Raw genomic sequence first — 17,582 nt, 5'->3', positions numbered from 1 at the left:
CTAAACGACGATATACATACTTAAATAGATAAATACATACTTATATACATAGGATACATCCATGACTCAGGAACAAATATCTGTGCTCATCACACAAATAAATGCCCTTACCGGGATTCGAACCCAGGACCGCGGCTTAGCAGGCAGGGTCACTACCGACTTTGCCGGCACCCCACCTTGGGAGCTGGATGCGGGGGTGCTGGCGGAGAGGTACCGGCTTAAAGTGGAAGCCAGGGAGCGAGGAGAGGTCCCGGACGCTGAGGAAGCCGAGAGAAGGGAGCGGGCTGCCGCGGAGCGCCTGAAAGAAAGATGGAGGGATGCCTTGGAGAATAGCGCCTATGGAACCCGAACCATAGGTGCTATTCTACCAGTGATGGACGAGTGGCTCAGCCGCAGGAGGGGGGCCCTAACATACAGGATAACGCAGGTGGTGTCCGGACACGGCTGTTTCGGACATTACCTGCACAGAATACGGAGAGAGCCGGGGCCTCACTGCCACGAATGCGGCGCAGCGGACGACACGGCCCAGCACACTTTGGAAGAGTGCGGTCGCTGGGCTGTTGAAAGAGTCACCTTCAGGGCGGCGACGGGGATGGCGGACCTCTCGCTACGCAGCGTAGTAGAAGCTATGCTGGGTAGCGAGAAAAACTGGAATGCGGTGGTTTCCTTCTGCGAAGTGATCATATCGCAGAAGGAAGAAGCAGAGAGGGAGCGAGAAGCAGCCGCAGACGCTCTTCCGCTACGACGCAGGCGGCAGGGTCGAAGGCGAAGAGCGTACGCTCGCCTCGAGCCGTAAGGGGTTTTACCCCCCTGATTGAATGCCAGCGAGGGGGATCAAGCGTCTCTGATCCCCCTCTTTAAGCGGGTGCCTTGGCCGGGCAATGCCGGAGGGCGCCGTGGTGAATGACATGATGACAACATCGATCCCAGCGCGCCCTCACGAACGGCAAAGAGGATGGAACGCCGGAGTGGGTTTAGTGGGTAGGGCCAAGTTTCCCCCCTCTCGACAGGGGAGGGGAAAGAAACGGCGAGTCCCACACATCGTGCGTAACAGCATTCCCACTCCGTCAAAAAAAAAAAAAAAGGGTCACTACCGACTGAGCCAGACCGGTCGTCTAATATATATAACATATGTGTGTGTGTGCGTGTAGTGAGTGTGTGTGTAGCGATTATGTGAAGGTAAACAGTTGAGGGATTGTATGTGGTGTGTGTGAGGGATGGTGCACTTGGAGAATATGAATTAAGTAGCTATTAAAACAATGAAGAATTGAATGATGACATTAATTTATTATTTTACGTAATTTCTTTCAAAGCTTTGTGTGGGTAAATCTTCTCTCCGCTCCTCAGCTATAATCTTGCGCCATTTTTCCCTTTCAACGTCTTGTTTTGGGAATCTGGAATAAAAACCTTTTTTATTACTTAAAAACGAATTTGCTATTCCCGGGTTGTTTCTTTTTATAATTAAAGTAATTTATAAGATATGTATTAATATTATTGAATTGAAATCATTTATTTCAGACTTATTGGTCCATAATAATAAATAAATACATACACTAATAATATGAAATAGGCTTCTTTTACAAAAAATATAAATTAGCGACTCCATCATTCCATTTTTAACTATGTTCCACTTCATCCATCTTTTGTCGCCGTCCGCTCATTACTAGTATAGCGCGAGAGAAAGAGACAAACTGCGTAAGACCAAATCAAGGAATTTACTTTAATTATTCTAGAAAATAAATGTTTTTAGTAAGTTAGGAAGCCATTTTGGCCACAAATGCATAACATTATAAAATTATTAACAATTACTTACCGGAAATACGATACGTCATCCTTTTTTAACGTATATAAGGTGTTATTTTTGCACTTTTTTACGGAGCACTTAGGCATGTTGCCGACACGGCGGATGAAGCGCTACTGACCGCCCAATTGTGCTTAGAACATTTTCAAGCACAATTTGCTGCGGACACATTCTAAGCCATGATGGTGCATCTAGGTAGTTTAGATCGATGATAACATTAAAATAAAATAAGAAGTTATAAAGTCAGGTAATATACAGATAAAAATACTACTAATATGGGAACCTCATTAACACTGGCAACACGTGCGAGAGGGACACCAGCCCAAACAATGCCCTCTCATGTGGACCGTTTTCGCTAGTCTGATACGATCGACTTTCTGTTTCAGTAATAAGGTTAAATTTCGTATGGCAAAAAATGTGATTGAGCTATCCCCTGTAAAGATCTTTGCAATTACCTCTCATGTGGACACACTTTTTGACCTAACTCCACAATCTAGTTTAATAATTCTAAATCTATGGTTTGAACTGTCAATTTGCATACAAGTTTTTTTTAAGATTATGAATTTTTAAATAAAGTCAGGTAATATAAAGATAAAAATACTACTACTATGGTAACCTCATTAACACTGGCAACACGTGTGAGAGGGACACCAGCCCAAACAATGCCCTCTCATGTGGACCGGTTTCGCTAGTCTGATACGACCACCTTTCTGTCTCTGTGATAAGGTTCAATTTAGTATGGCAAAAAATGTGATTCCACAATCTAGTTTAATAATTCTAAATCTTTGAATTTTATGGCGTCAACGTCACTGCCAAAATAATTTCGTTTTCGCTCCATTATTTTGGCAGGAAGGATTGTGTCATTGTGATGATCGAGCGAATCTGTTTCATAGATTTAGAATTATTAAACTAGATTGTTTAGTTAGGTCAAAAAGTGTGTCCACATGAGAGGTAATTGTTTGGGCTGGTGTCCCTCTCGCACTTGCTGACAATGTCAACATTATTCAGTGACGTCATCACTGTCATAAATTGGGGATACCAGTCAATTTTCAAAGTTACTACCAAATCTACTAACACCCAATTGAAAGTATTTTTTAATTATACAAATCTTTGATTTACTGGCATCAAAATAATTACATTATAATTATTTTCAAATTTTTTGAAATATATCAAAACCCTAGTTTGAATATAACATTAAAATAAAATAAGAAGTTATAAAGTCAGGTAATATACAGATAATAATACTACTAATATGGGAACCTCATTAACACTGGCAACACGTGCGAGAGGGACACCAGCCCAAACAATGCCCTCTCATGTGGACCGTTTTCGCTAGTCTGATACGATCGACTTTCTGTTTCAGTAATAAGGTTAAATTTCGTATGGCAAAAAATGTGATTGAGCTATCCCCTGTAAAGATCTTTGATCTGTTTATCTCGTGAAACAAACAAGTAGAATCTGAAAGTTATATATTTTAAACGTGCGAATAAAGTCGACGCAGTGTGTTTTAATGTACGTATTATCATGGAACCGACAAACCAGTGCCACTGCTGCCTGCAGCGGCCTTCGGCGAAAGATTTGAGGACGCCGTACACTCGTCACGGCATTACGGAGATATACTCGTTCATGATTGAAGAATGCTTCGTGATCAAAGTAAGTAAAAGATGCACGATATTATAATATAAATGATATGAATTACACAGTTGGCGTAATGAAGCCTCAACCGTGTCTTTTCATTTATATATTAAGTTAACAGTAGTTTTGTAGCAAATTCTTACATTTGTATATATGATATGACTTGTGTGCAAAGAATGTAGACATACATTGAAGAAAGGGGATGAGTAGGGTTAGAGCTCTGATTTTCGTAGTTATTGTGCATTTACAACCGGTCTGGCTCAGTCGGCAGTGACCCTGCCTGCTGAGCCGTGGTCCTGGGTTCGAATCCCGGTAAGGGCATTTATTTGTGTGATGAGCACTGTTCTCAGGAACTCAAGAAGACTCAGGTCTTGGATGTTTTTATGTATATAAGTATGTATTTACATATGTTGGAGGCTCAGACTGAAGCCTCATTAAAGAAATATACCAAAATATCTTAAAGAATGCAGTGCAGTTGACTGCGATACTTTCCAATTCAAATCTAACTGACGGTTCCTCTCAGGATGCCAACTCACCACGGCTTTCCTTAATGTCATCTTAACCAGCCAGGAACTAATCCATTTAAGCTGTTCGGGTCATATAAATAACAGACACAGTATCGCAGTCAAACACACTCAAGCTTAGACTATTTCCATAGACTATATCTTGACATTCCAACATCCGCAGCCGTCATGCTGCGACACGGCCATTCTGACCTTCCACACGTCCGCGTGTGGAGAATACGATCAGGACCGCACAAGTAAACACTTTAGGTACAGGAGCAAACATCCACTCGGTTATCCTGACCACAATCATACATGCAAAAGCCAAAACAAGTTCGCAATAACCATTTTTAAATGAGTAATGAAAATGAAACAATGCCCTAATTGCGTAACCCGCAATCTGCATCATTGGCTAAAACCACCAATGAAAATCAAACGGCACACAGCCCTTATTGCGTAACCCGCAATCTGCATCATTGGCCAAAACGACCAATGAAAATCAAACGGCACACAGCCCTTATTGCGTAACCCGCAATCTGCATCATTGGCCAAAACGACCAATGAAAATCAAACGGCACACAGCCCTTATTGCGTAACCCGCAATCTGCATCATTGGCCAAAACGACCAATGAAAAACACACGGCACACAGCCATATTGCGTAACCCGCAATCTGCATCATTGGCCAAAACGACCAATGAAAAACACACGGCACACAGCCACATTGCGTAACCCGCAATCTGCATCATTGGCCAAAACGACCAATGAAAAACACACGGCACACAGCCACATTTCGTAACCCGCAATCTGCATCATTGGCCAAAACGACCAATGAAAAACACACGGCACACAGCCACATTGCGTAACCCGCAATCTGCATCATTGGCCAAAATGACCAATGAAAAACACACGGCACACAGCCACATTGCGTAACCCGCAATCTGCATCATTGGCCAAAACGACCAATGAAAAATGTATGTATGAAATGAAGGTACAGGAGCATTATTGAAGTACTCATTGCGAACTTGATTCAGCCTATGCTTCATATTCAGTATCGTCACCATCTAGATTAGTTGGATGTAGTATTGTGTCATTTTAAACTAATGTAGGGGATGTTATTGTTGGTAAACCGATTGCCAATTAATGGTTCTAATGTGTTCTATCACTTTTGTCTTCCGTTGTTACTAGGTACTAGGCACTCAAAAGGCATTTATTCGAAACGATGCACGATAGCACGGCTCAGCTGTCCTACAGCAAACTATATAGGTACGGTCCACCATTGTACCCCGCAACATGATGTACATAAAGGTATCTAATTGACTGGTAATACACATCCTCTGGGTTCCATTTCAAATTAAATCCGTTTCGCATCAAGTCGTATTTTCATATCACGTTCAACCAATGCTGTTATTCAACCAATCATATGCAACCAATCATCATTCACGAACGCTTTTTGTTATGTAATACTGGTCAGTATTTTACACTTGACGACGTGAACTTTATGATATCATCCATCGTAATATTTGAACGGAATAGGAATGCGATTTAAAAGTACAGTGAGCACATCAATACTTGCATTAATTAACTATTTAATATGATCATTATTTTCTTCTCATAAGATCGGAAGTGATTCTGAGTTAATTTAAGTAACAAGGAGAGATATAGAGAGAAATACTGGAAACCTAAAATGAAAATTTGAAAATATAACTTTTAATATAAATTTCTTAACACCTTCGTTGCGGCAATTAAAGTATGTATACTTCGTAAGAAGTCTAAAGACCCCCTACTGCAGTGAAAGTGTTATTCCATCCTTCCATTAAAAATGTGAATAGTGAACATTTTTACTTAGTAGATACATGGCTTTTATCTTCTATGCTGTTCCTGAAATGAAGACTATTGATTGTGTACTGAATTGAGTATTTTCATTTATCCGCATACTCTACTGTGATAAATTTCACCTTATTAAACAAAACTTACGAGTAAATATGGCAAATGTGCTTAATCGCATTCTCGTCGCGGTTCAGGACCTAGTAATAAAGGAGCCAGGATTTCTTCGATTTCCTTTGTTTTAGTAAGTGTATACCTATGCTAGAATAGCTATTTAAAAACTAACGTTGTCATTTTATATCTCATTGTCATCGCTGGGCATTTTAAATAAACAGAAAACAATTAATAATTGTAATTGACAACGTTGTTATTTGACTTTCTTGATTTGTTGATTTGATTTCCATTCATCCTACCCCTTGGGAGAGAAGAAAAAAAAATCGAATGAAGGTAGTCTTAACCCGCTGCATTTTAAGCCGTTGTACGCCGCGCTGCACACATGTGACCGTTTTTTTGTATGCGAAAATTAAGAGCGTGAAGACGTGCGAACGAAGCGTTTAAGCAGAAAAAAAATCAGCAATGAGATTAAACGTTCGACACTTGCATTCAGTGTCCAAACTTCTATAAGTATTGCCAAGATTTAAGCCCAAGAAAATATCAATCACGCAATTTAGGAGGTAAGTACATTTAAACGTCAAGTAATTATACTATAACCGTAGAATTACGCATTTCAATGTTAAGTTAAACACACTTCTTTGTTTTTTATGGACTGGCATCAAGACGGTTCTAATAAATTCAAACATATGTAAACTATGTATATCGCTTGAAAGAAACGTTATAATACGGAGTCGATCGGGTATTATAATACCTAATCTAGACATTAGTAATTTCTGGATAAACTGATATCTGAATCCGTTAAACTAATAATGTTAGCTTTATACATTATACAACACATTAGCTTCAATCGCTTTAGTGCCAATTCACGTAAACAAACTACGTATTTTTTTGTTTTTAAACGTTATGAAGAGTGAACGGCTCTATTTAATTTTTGTTTATCAATGTCGAGCAGTCATCTCAATTAAGTGTATGTCATATTCATCAATCTTACCAAAAGATAGACAATTTTTTTTTGTGTTAGAGGCGTCAATGTCGCAAATATCGTTCAAAGATAATGGATAGAGAGGATTTTTGTCAAAGCAAAATGTGTAGCCAAGTTTGTCACAGTCCGACACACCCCGTAACAGGGTCGAATCAGGGCTTAACTCGTAGTTATGGTTCCGAGGTACGTTTTTTTCTTTACTTTTCTTTTATCTTTATTGTCGTTGTCTGATCAAGTGATCACCATGAACAAAGGCGTTTAAAGTTGTCGTGCCCGCCGCAGTTAGCGCATAAACAACTTTAAAACATCAAATGCAGAAATGAAGAGAAAGAAGATACAGTTTCTTTGTCAGCACGGTACCTAGCCAACGTCACAATCGCTCACGCTTCGCAAGCGCATCGCAGTCAGCCCTCCCCATCGCTCCTCTGCAGCGGCGCGACAGAGCCAGACTGATGCGTTTCGATTGCCGCGCAGCGCTCACAACTGACACTTCGGCTAAGCCCGCAGCACATTTAAGATGTTTTTTTTTTGTAGTATGTAATTTTATTGCAATTTATAGCAAAAGAGCGTAAAGTCAGGTGCAGTAAAGCAGTTTACTGCTTAGGTTGTAAAGAATTCAAATATGTGAAAAACAAAGGTTCATAAATTCTTTCTTCAATAGTCGTACCAAAATCAGCCAATGTACTAATTCCGATCGAATTAAAAGAGCGCATTATTCTCATTATTTTTCATACTAGCTTCGTAGTCGCTCACCGCGTTTAATACAGTTTCACACAATAAATATTCTTGCCAAAATATTGGCTGCGTGTTAACTAAAACATTTTTGCTATCAAAAAGTCACCAACATGAAAACGGCTCACCAAATCTGTCAGGTGCATCGTCAGCAGGACAGGAGCGTTCCTTCAATCAAGTCTCCACACCAACACCAACCGGACACGAAGTTAAACAGTTTAAGCGGCGTGCAGCATGCAGCTAAAGCAATAGTAGCGGCAGCAGATCTTCTGTTTGCCATAGCAAGACTGTCCTGGAATTGTGTTTATATCGCATGAATACTAAGCAGTAATTTGTTTTCTAAGGATGTGTGGTACGGCGCACCTACCAGCAGAATTTTGACCACATCTCAACAATCATAAAATATCAAAGTGCAAATAATATTGGTCGGAAAACAAACTAGGTAGTTAATATTTTCATGGCGTTGACTTCAACCTCGTACTCTTAGATACTGCATGATTTTAAACATCGCTTATTCTTCTCTAATAATAACATTACTTTGAAAATTCCATTTCAACAACGTTTTTCTGGTACGTACTGGCCAATGGGACAGATTCAAGCTTCTGAACTCTTTAATTAGCAGCGGCAAGATATTTGGCATCATATGTAAAATATAAACACATCTCTACTATGAAAAATACAGTTTAAAATCGAATGAGTAAATCAAACGTCAAAATGGTTAAAGGGTTAATTTTGAACGTAAATAAATTCATACATACTTCAAAATGGTGTCGATAATCGTGATGTGTTAAAGTCAGCGCGAAACCATATTCACGCGAGTAGTATGAGCAAGCAAGTAACCAAGCGAGGCATGTATAGACTTTACTGTTGAGGGTTGCGCTATTATCGTGGGAAAAACTAAATTTACTTATGCCTTAATGTAGAAATCAACAGCAATAGTATTTTGTTGCTGCACATGAAGCGAAGCTCACGAAATGGCAACCATTGTTGTAAGCATAGTTCTATGCATAGTTTACGGCGATATATCGGTGAGAATTTTGTGATTTATTAATATAATCAAAGATTCTTGCCGCAACTTCCTGCAAAGCTGTCGTCAGTGTACCCCTAAATACACGTAAAAGTAGAACGAAACCTTCCCTTAATTACACCTCAAGAAGACGGACAGGGCTACGTGCGCTCATACGTTTGCTGGTGTTCGTGGGTCGTGTCTGTCTGATATACATCCAGGTGAATCCCGTGAAGGCCCGGGCTGCCGGAGGACACTACGCTCAAGTAGGTTCACCTGAACTGTAATTAAAATCTTAATTAGTTAACTTTTCTATTTAAAATATAACATCTATGTTTTGACAGTTGTTTACCAACATAACAGTTGCCAGGCAACTATGTTTGTAATCATGATTTGTCATGATGTACATGAAGGAAAAGGTTCGTTATCTTTTTAACTATAATAGAGGTCTATAATGTACTAAATGATCGGAATTCATGGAAAATTAAATCCCTATCGTAAGAGTTTCACCTTAGGGACAATAAACAGCCGAATTTCGTATGTACCTGCTTGTCATCACATGCACATTTTTAGGAAGCCTCTGGTATCCTTCACCACCGTGGTAACCACCAAGAAGATGGAAAATGGAACTCAGTCAATTAATATTCTTTATATAAAACATGCAAGCATGCTAGAACTCACCGGATGTATGTTCATAAAATAGCTGATCCGTACATCTAGATGTAGCCTTACCATTACCAAGATATGCACAATGGTCCGTGCATGAAACAACTTATTTTTAAATGATTCTGTGGGAACAGGTCCAAGGGAGAGGTCTCGCAGATCGTGGTGCTTTGCCTCCGCCTTTTAACGACCACTTCTGATGTTGGAGGCTCAGACTGAAGCCTCATTAAAGAAATATACCAAAATATCTTAAAGAATGCAGTGCAGTTGACTGCGATACTTTTTTTTTTTTTTTTTTTTTTTTTTTTTTTTTTTTTGGGAATGGCAGCCTCGAGGGCCTTTGCCAAAGTCAGTTGAGGCGTTTTTAGTTATTCGGGTATTAACAGGAATGCCAACAGCAAGTTATAAATAAGAAATACGGAATTATGAAGAACTATTATCTCCTGTTTTGTTATTAGGATATATATATATATATATATGTATAATTATAATTTAATGTTATTATGACTGATAAAATGACATAAAATGGAAATGAACGGTGTAAAGACTAATCGAAGTAAAGATGTGATATTCGTCGGGCGAGGTATAAATGGAGGGAGCAAATCGTACAAAGAAGAGGTTAATTTGTTACATTCAAAAAATATGTGATCTAGATTACCCTCATCCAATCCACATTCACACACCGACGTATCCTTAATACGACGTTTACATAATAATACCGGGTAACACGCATGACCCAAACGTAACCTGCAAATAGTAGAAGTAACTTTCTTATTAGCATTACGATATCGAAAAAACCAGGGTTTTACGGGGATTCTTTCTTGAATTTCGGGGTAATGTGATTTTATGGATTGGCTAGATCGAGACCACTCAACAAGCCATGCATCATTAAGACTATCTTTAGCTATCGAGAGTAAATCATGTGTATAAGACCTAAATGATGAAAGACATCCATTGATTATTGCATCCTTAGCGCTCCGATCGACCATTTCATTTCCTGGAATTCCAGCGTGACTAGGTATCCAAACTAATACAACCATGATACCTTTATGAAAAAGCGACAACAAGAGGCGTTTTATCTCTAAAATAACCGGGAATTTCATTTTAGATCTAAACTGATTGGCTAAAATAGCCTGCAAAGTGCTTTTAGAGTCAGTGAATATGACACATTTATTTAAATTATGAGATTCTATATATTTAAGAGATTCCAAGATAGCTACTGCTTCACCTGTGAAGATAGACGAGTAAGTAGGTAATTTAAAATTCAGGATAACATTAAACCTAGGAATCCACACAGCAGATCCTACATAACCATGAACCGACAATCGGGAAGCATCTGTGTAAATGGTGACCCAGTTGGGCCAATACTCAGCGATAGCTTTATTTAACTGTGAGAGTGGAGCCGTCGTATTTTTATCAATTCCAATGTCAAGTAATATAATGGGTTTAAATATGATTGCATTATAAGGGGTTTCAAAGATTGGATTACGAATACACTGAAAAACGGGACAAGGGAGGTGAGTAAATTTGAGATAACTTTTTATTAAACAAGGAGGATCTTTGTGAGACCAGAACTTAGATGATTTAATTAACTCAGAAAGAACATGCAGTTTTGAAAGGAGAGGATGAGCAGACGATTGCATTATTTTAAAGAGGAATCTATCTGAGAGGTACTGTCTTCTTAAATGAAGAGGTGGATCAACACATTCAACTTGAAGGGCTATAATAGGAGAAGATTGCATTGCACCAATAACAATACGAAGGCTTTTGGATTGAATTTTGTCCAAAGAGTTTAATGCAACTTTATTACAAGGTTCAAGGAGAAAAGACCCGTAATCAAGATTACTACGCACTAGCGCATTATAAACTAATTTTTGACAGTAAGGATGTGAACCCCACCAGACACCAGAAAGGGAGCGTATAATGTTAATACTCTTCTCACACTTTTTAACTGTATAATTAATATGATGGATTCCAGTAAGCTTTGTATCAAAAATTAAACCTAGAAATTTAACTTTATCTGACTGAGGAATTGGAATTCCGTTACAAGCGATTGTAAAATCTGGAATACGTAACTTACGGGTAAAAGGAACAACTGTACTCTTAGTAATAGAGAGGGATAACCCATGATCTTCTAGCCAAATATGTAGATAACTTAAAGCTGAATTAAGTAAAGGAACCACATCTAGGATATTGGGAGCTGAAGCATACAAACATATATCATCCGCATACTGTAACACATTACAAAACGAATTAACTGAGAGTTCTAAATCATAAGTATAAATACTGTACAACAGTGGACTTAAGACCGAACCCTGGGGAAGTCCCTTCCATACTAACCTAGGAGAAAGACATATATTTTTTGAACTAACAAGAATGGATCTACATAAAAGATAATTTATTGTAAAATTTACAAGCCTTTCTGGAAAGTGTAAATCATGTAGCTTTTGCCTAAGACGAGGGAGAAGTACATTATCATAGGCAGATGCTACATCCAAAAAGACCCCCACCACGGAATGGCATTCGGAAAATGCAATTCGAATGTCAGTTGAAAATATGGCAAGACTATCCAACGTGCCGAGACCTTTGCGGAAACCAAACTGACTTTTAGGCAACAATCCTCTGCTCTCCGCCAACCATTCCAATCGGTTTTTTATAAGATGCTCAAGAATTTTAGCCAACGTTGATGAAAGAGCAATAGGACGATACCCAGATGGATCGTTGCTTAACTTTCCTGGCTTAAGTATAGGAACTATAATCTGAGTCTTCCAATCATCTGGAGGAATGCCTGATAAGAATATTTTATTAAGAATTTCCAAAAAGAACTGTTTTGAATCTGGACTGGCATGCAAGATGAAGGAATAAGGAATTCCATCCACACCAGGAGAGGAGTCCTTAAGATGACTAATGGCCGTCAAAAATTCTTCATAAGAAAAAGGTTCATCAAATTGATTATTTGAAGTGGACTGTAGAGAAGGGAGAACAGGTGAAACTTCTTCCAGAATAGGAACCGAGGGAGGAGCAAGCTTATCTGCAAATGGTTCGACCCACTCCGAAGGATCGTTTGATTGCACTTTTGATTCGGATGCAAAAGCACCGCGAAATCGGTTCAACTTTCTCCATACTGAGGAAGACGAAGTAGACGGAGAAAGACTTTCACAGAACGATTGCCATCCTTTTTGTTTTTTAACTAAGAGAAATTTAGAACAATCATCAGCAATCTTTAAGTAATTATCGTAGTTCTCCCTAGAAAAATTTAATGTTAGTAATTGCTCTGCACTTTTCCGTTTTCCTACAGCTTCAGAACATTCCGAGTCCCACCACGGAGGATAAGGAGTTTTCCTAGGACACTGTCTCTTTTGTGGAATAGAGCCATTAGCTGCTAAGATAATCGCATTCTTAAATTTGTTGTATCTAGCAGCAGCGTCCTCGTTACCATGATCATAAATTCGAGCAATTTCATTATCCAACAATAAACTGTACATAGGCCAGTCAGCCTTTGCTGTTTGGTATTTAAATCTAGGAGAGAAAGAAATAGAAGGCACAGGATCAGGGAAAGATAACAGGACAGGAAAATGGTCACTTCCAAAAGAATATGGAAGAACACGCCACGAGAGTCTAGATGAAAGTGAAGAAGAAGAAACAGAAATATCCACAGCGCTACTAGGATTCTGTGAAAAAGACACACGTCTTGTAGGGGAGCCATCATTAAGAACACATAAATTCAGAGAGTCAAATAGATGTAGAAAATGATGAGAAACAGAGTCACAATGATGAGAACCCCAAGACGTATGGTGAACATTAAAGTCACCAAGTATTACTAAAGGGGAAGGAACTGATGATAAGATATGCAAAAGTTCAGGAATCATAGCAGGGTGTGGATCAGGAATATAAACTGAGAGAAATGAAATGTTATTCACCCTCACAGCCACCACATTCAAGTAGTTACTATGAGAGGGAATAAGAAGTTGAGAAAATTTTACGGACCGTGCAACTAAGATAGCTGCACCACCATGCCCATCATTCCTGTCATCACGAAGACATGCGAAGCCCGGAACTCTAAAAATAGAACCAGGCTTCAACCATGTCTCCTGAACAGCAAAAAGAAATGGGTTAAATTTATTAACAAGATAAGCTATATCAGATTTTTTATTACGGATGCTGCGACAGTTCCATTGAACTATCGTGGTTAGAGCCATTATCTGAGAAAAATAGAGATATGAGATTAAATAACTTTTGACGCATGATGTTCGGTTCAACAGAGTTCGAATTGTTAACGACAATATCAACGAGAGAAAATACGAATTTAATTAAATTATCGTTTTTATTAACATGTTCATTGTTTAATGCACATCCATTAGGTTGCGAAGATACAGGTTCCCTAACAATGTAGTCATGGGCCCTCCTGTCGAAACCAGGGCTGGGCACAGATGGAGGTTTACGCGGCAAAAAAACAGTTTTGCGGTAAGATTGAGATATATTTTGATTGGAAGACGCACCAGGAACAGAAGTCGAATGTTGAGATACAGAAATACCATCAGACTGAACAACAGGGGAAGGAGAAAGAGAAACATCAGCAAATGATTTTCGTACATTTGGGTAACGGGCAGCAGCTTCCAGATAGGGCAAATTTTCCTGAGACATGGCTAATTTTATGTTACGTTGTCTATGATGCTCTGGGCAAATTTGATTTGTAGCACAGTGGTCCCCTGAACAAAATAGGCAAGTAAAGGTAGATTTATTACACGTTGCTCCTTCATGGTCTCCTGCGCATTTAAAACAACGAGATTTTGAACGGCACTGGACCTGAACATGTCCAAAACGACAGCAATTATTGCATTGGATTGTAGGATACAAATAGCACTCAACTGGAAGGCTATTATAAAAACAGTATACATGTGGCGGCAATGAACGGCCAGAAAATGTTACCACCGCAGACTGAGTAGGAATCCACTGAGGGACATTATTTTCACCAATGACCTTCCTACTCAATCGGCGAGCCTTAATTACTCGCCCAAAACCAGTAGGCACTTGAATGTTATTCACTACCTCCTCCATTGTCCAATCTGTTGCCAAATTCCGAATAATACCCATCCTCGTAAGATAGAATGACGGTATAATAGCCGAATAATTTGCTCTCGCTAACGCCGGATGCAACAAGCAATCGTTTGCATGCTGAGCAGAATCGAATTCAACCGAGAATCGATTACGGCCAATTCGCTTGACTCCATCCTTCACTACCCCGGAAATATTATTTTTAAATAAAAAATGTCCGAAGTTAATCGCTTTTAAAACAACGCCTGAGGCAGGGTCATTAACATTTTTTTGGATATGCAAAACAAATGGAGCAATATCAGTATCCGAGAATTTACTTCTTACAGTTTCAAAATCTGGGTGCGTGTATGTGGACTGGATAGAATCAGACGGTTGATTCATAGGGGCCTTTTTGATATTAGAATTTTCGACATTTAAAGTTATGTCAGCCCCACGTTTCAAAGAACGCGTTACACCACCATTATAAACGCCTGCATTATTTACTCCACCGCTTAAAGATACCGGCGAAGTATCCATGGCATCAACATCAAAAATGCCCCCGCCAGGGTCCGGCGGGTCGTTACTCATTTTTGAAAACTATAAAAACTTACCCTATATACAGGATCTAATAAATATATTATGATAACTAGATAGAATTAATGAAAAACTAAATAAATTATACAACAAAACAGGTCTGAAACAAAATAAAACAATTAATTAATTTAAATTTCCCGGACTTGCTACCAACAAAACCAAGATGGCGAACCCGAATCCCTGCGATACTTTCCAATTCAAATCTAACTGACGGTTCCTCTCAGGATGCCAACTCACCACGGCTTTCCTTAATGTCATCTTAACCAGCCAGGAACTAATCCATTTAAGCTGTTCGGGTCATATAAATAACAGACACAGTATCGCAGTCAAACACACTCAAGCTTAGACTATTTCCATAGACTATATCTTGACATTCCAACATCCGCAGCCGTCATGCTGCGACACATATATATTTAAGTATGTATATCATCGCTTAGCACCCATAGCTTCGCTTAGTTTGGGGCTACGTTGATCTGTGTAAGGTGTCCCCAATATTTAATTATTTTTTATTTTATTGGCAATATTTTGAATATGAAACTTGTTTACTGTACTTCTTGCAATCCTTATTGTCATTTGTGTTTGTTTGTAGAATAAACTACAAATTTAATGTTTGCATGTTAATATAGAAATTTAATGTCATTGACTACCGCTCTGGCCTAGCGCGTAGTGACCTTGCCTGCTATGCTGCGGTCCCGAGTTCGAATCCCGGTAAGGGCATTTATTTGTGTGATGAGCCACAGAGAACCTCCTATAGAGTGGCAGTCTTGTATATTTGGTTCGCGATACGAGTCACCAGTGTTTGGGGTGCGAGGAGCGGGCGGGGAATGTGTTAGGCGCGCTGTGATTGGCCGTTTCAAGGACGGCGGGCAGTCGCGCCAGATGAAAAGGGACAGAAGTATGACTGTCCCTCTACTGACGCGTAAGTGGCCAATGTAAGTTGACCTATGCCGGCTCTGAATAAATTATAAATATGACTTATTTGTGGAATGTAATGCCGTCTGTTTTTAAATTTGAGCTTCTTGTTACCTTTCCACACCATTTCACACTACAGGTGGATATCTTTAAGGCATCAAAATACCCTTTTCCAATTTTTTTGTGCGAAAAACACGCGCTGCTTTCGGGTCTGTTACTTGGTCGATACTGATCGGGCACGGCGAGCGCCCGCGCTTATATCAGTGCAAATACTAGGAAGGCTGGCCACCGCGAGTCGTCTTGTAATAGATGTCTATAGGGGTTGGTCTGTGGCCTCCACATACACTAGTTCTCACTCACACATGGAATAGCACACATATTATTAACTAACTAACTAATATTGCTCTGTGATCCAAAGAGAATCTTGGCCACCTATCTCGATCCTGCGTGGCTTCCTGCCAATCATCGGCTTGTAGCTGACACAGATCCACCATCACACTGTCTTCCCAGCGGTATCTGGGCGAACCAAGGCATACAAAGTACAATTTTGAAATTGGGTATGCACAATACACTTTTTTTTTTTTAAATATTATAGGATATTCTTACACAGATTGACTGAGCCCCACGGTAAGCTCAAGATGGCTTGTGTTGTGGGTACTCAGACAAAGATATATATACTTATATACATAGAAAACATCCATGACTCAAGAACAAATATCTGTGCGTGATGAGCACAGATATTTGTTCTTGAGTCATGGATGTTTTCTATGTATATAAGTATATATATCTTTGTCTGAGTACCCACAACACAAGCCATCTTGAGCTTACCGTGGGGCTCAGTCAATCTGTGTAAGAATATCCTATAATATTTAAAAAAAAAAAAGTGTATTGTGCATACCCAATTTCAAAATTGTACTTTGTATGCCTTGGTTCGCCCAGATACCGCTGGGAAGACAGTGTGATGGTGGATCTGTGTCAGCTACAAGCCGATGATTGGCAGGAAGCCACGCAGGATCGAGATAGGTGGCCAAGATTCTCTTTGGATCACAGAGCAATATTAGTTAGTTAGTTAATAATATGTGTGCTATTCCATGTGTGAGTGAGAACTAGTGTATGTGGAGGCTAACTAATGACCCTATACAACATCTTGCAGCTGGCATCAAGCAATGAGGAGCAGAGTGGCATCTGCGGGGAGTGTGAGAGGCGCCTGCGGGAGGCGAGCTCCTTCAAGGTGCAGGTGCAGCGCTGCCAGGCCGAGCTGCGTCAGAGGCTCCAGGCAGCACTGAGAGCCAAAGGTAAACTTAAAGACGACCGGTCTGGCTCAGTCGGTAGTGACTGCTAAGCCACGGTCCTGGGTCCGAATCCTGGTAAGGGCATTTGTTTGTGTGAGCACAGATATTTCTGGCTCAGTCGGTAGTGACTGCTAAGCTGCGGTCCGGGGTTTGAATCCCGGTAAGGGCATTTTCGTTTGTGTGAGCACAGATATTTGTCCCTGGGTCATGGATGTTCTCTATGTTCACAGGTATGTATTTATCTATTTAATTATGTATATCGTCGCTTAGCACCCATAGTACAAGCTTTGCTTAGTTTGGGGCTAAGTAGATCCACAGAATATATAATAGTACAAGTACAGAAGGCTCACTCCTTTGATGTTCACAAAATGCCGCCATTCTAAATTCTTACCTACATTAACAAACGGACCGCACGCGAGCAGCCAACATTGAATTTTATTGCGCCGCGCGAAGGTCGTCGCCAATGAGTGGGCCGCGAACTCGCGGCCG

The 17,582-nt window shown here is 39.8% G+C and overlaps 2 protein-coding genes across 3 annotated transcripts in view; both read left to right on the top strand.

Annotated features, from left to right (window-relative positions):
• Window positions 1–373: 373 nt before the first annotated feature.
• On the top strand, window positions 374–796 carry LOC125240057. The gene has a single exon (XM_048147900.1). The coding sequence runs from the start codon at window positions 374–376 to the stop codon at window positions 794–796; it is 423 nt and encodes a 140-aa protein (XP_048003857.1).
• Window positions 797–3,236: 2,440 nt separating this feature from the next.
• Window positions 3,237–17,582, top strand: part of LOC125240049 (zinc finger protein 883-like) — a 30,132-nt gene continuing 15,786 nt past the window's right edge. For both annotated transcript variants that reach the window (XM_048147881.1, XM_048147882.1), the window contains exons 1-2: window positions 3,237–3,454; window positions 16,955–17,096. In XM_048147881.1, the coding sequence (XP_048003838.1) occupies window positions 3,326–3,454; window positions 16,955–17,096 (271 nt within the window). In that variant the 5' untranslated portion in view covers window positions 3,237–3,325. The remainder of the gene's footprint in view (window positions 3,455–16,954; window positions 17,097–17,582) is intronic.

Source organism: Leguminivora glycinivorella, chromosome 26 (genome assembly GCF_023078275.1).
Source record: "Leguminivora glycinivorella isolate SPB_JAAS2020 chromosome 26, LegGlyc_1.1, whole genome shotgun sequence".
Classification (NCBI taxonomy): domain Eukaryota; kingdom Metazoa; phylum Arthropoda; class Insecta; order Lepidoptera; family Tortricidae; genus Leguminivora; species Leguminivora glycinivorella.
Note: the sequence above shows the minus strand (reverse complement) of the source record. Positions and strands in the feature narration are given on the sequence as shown.

Excerpts from the sequence above, each read along its gene's own strand:
- LOC125240057 (XM_048147900.1), top strand. The coding sequence starts at position 374 with ATGGACGAGTGGCTCAGCCGCAGGAGGGGGGCCCTAACATACAGGATA.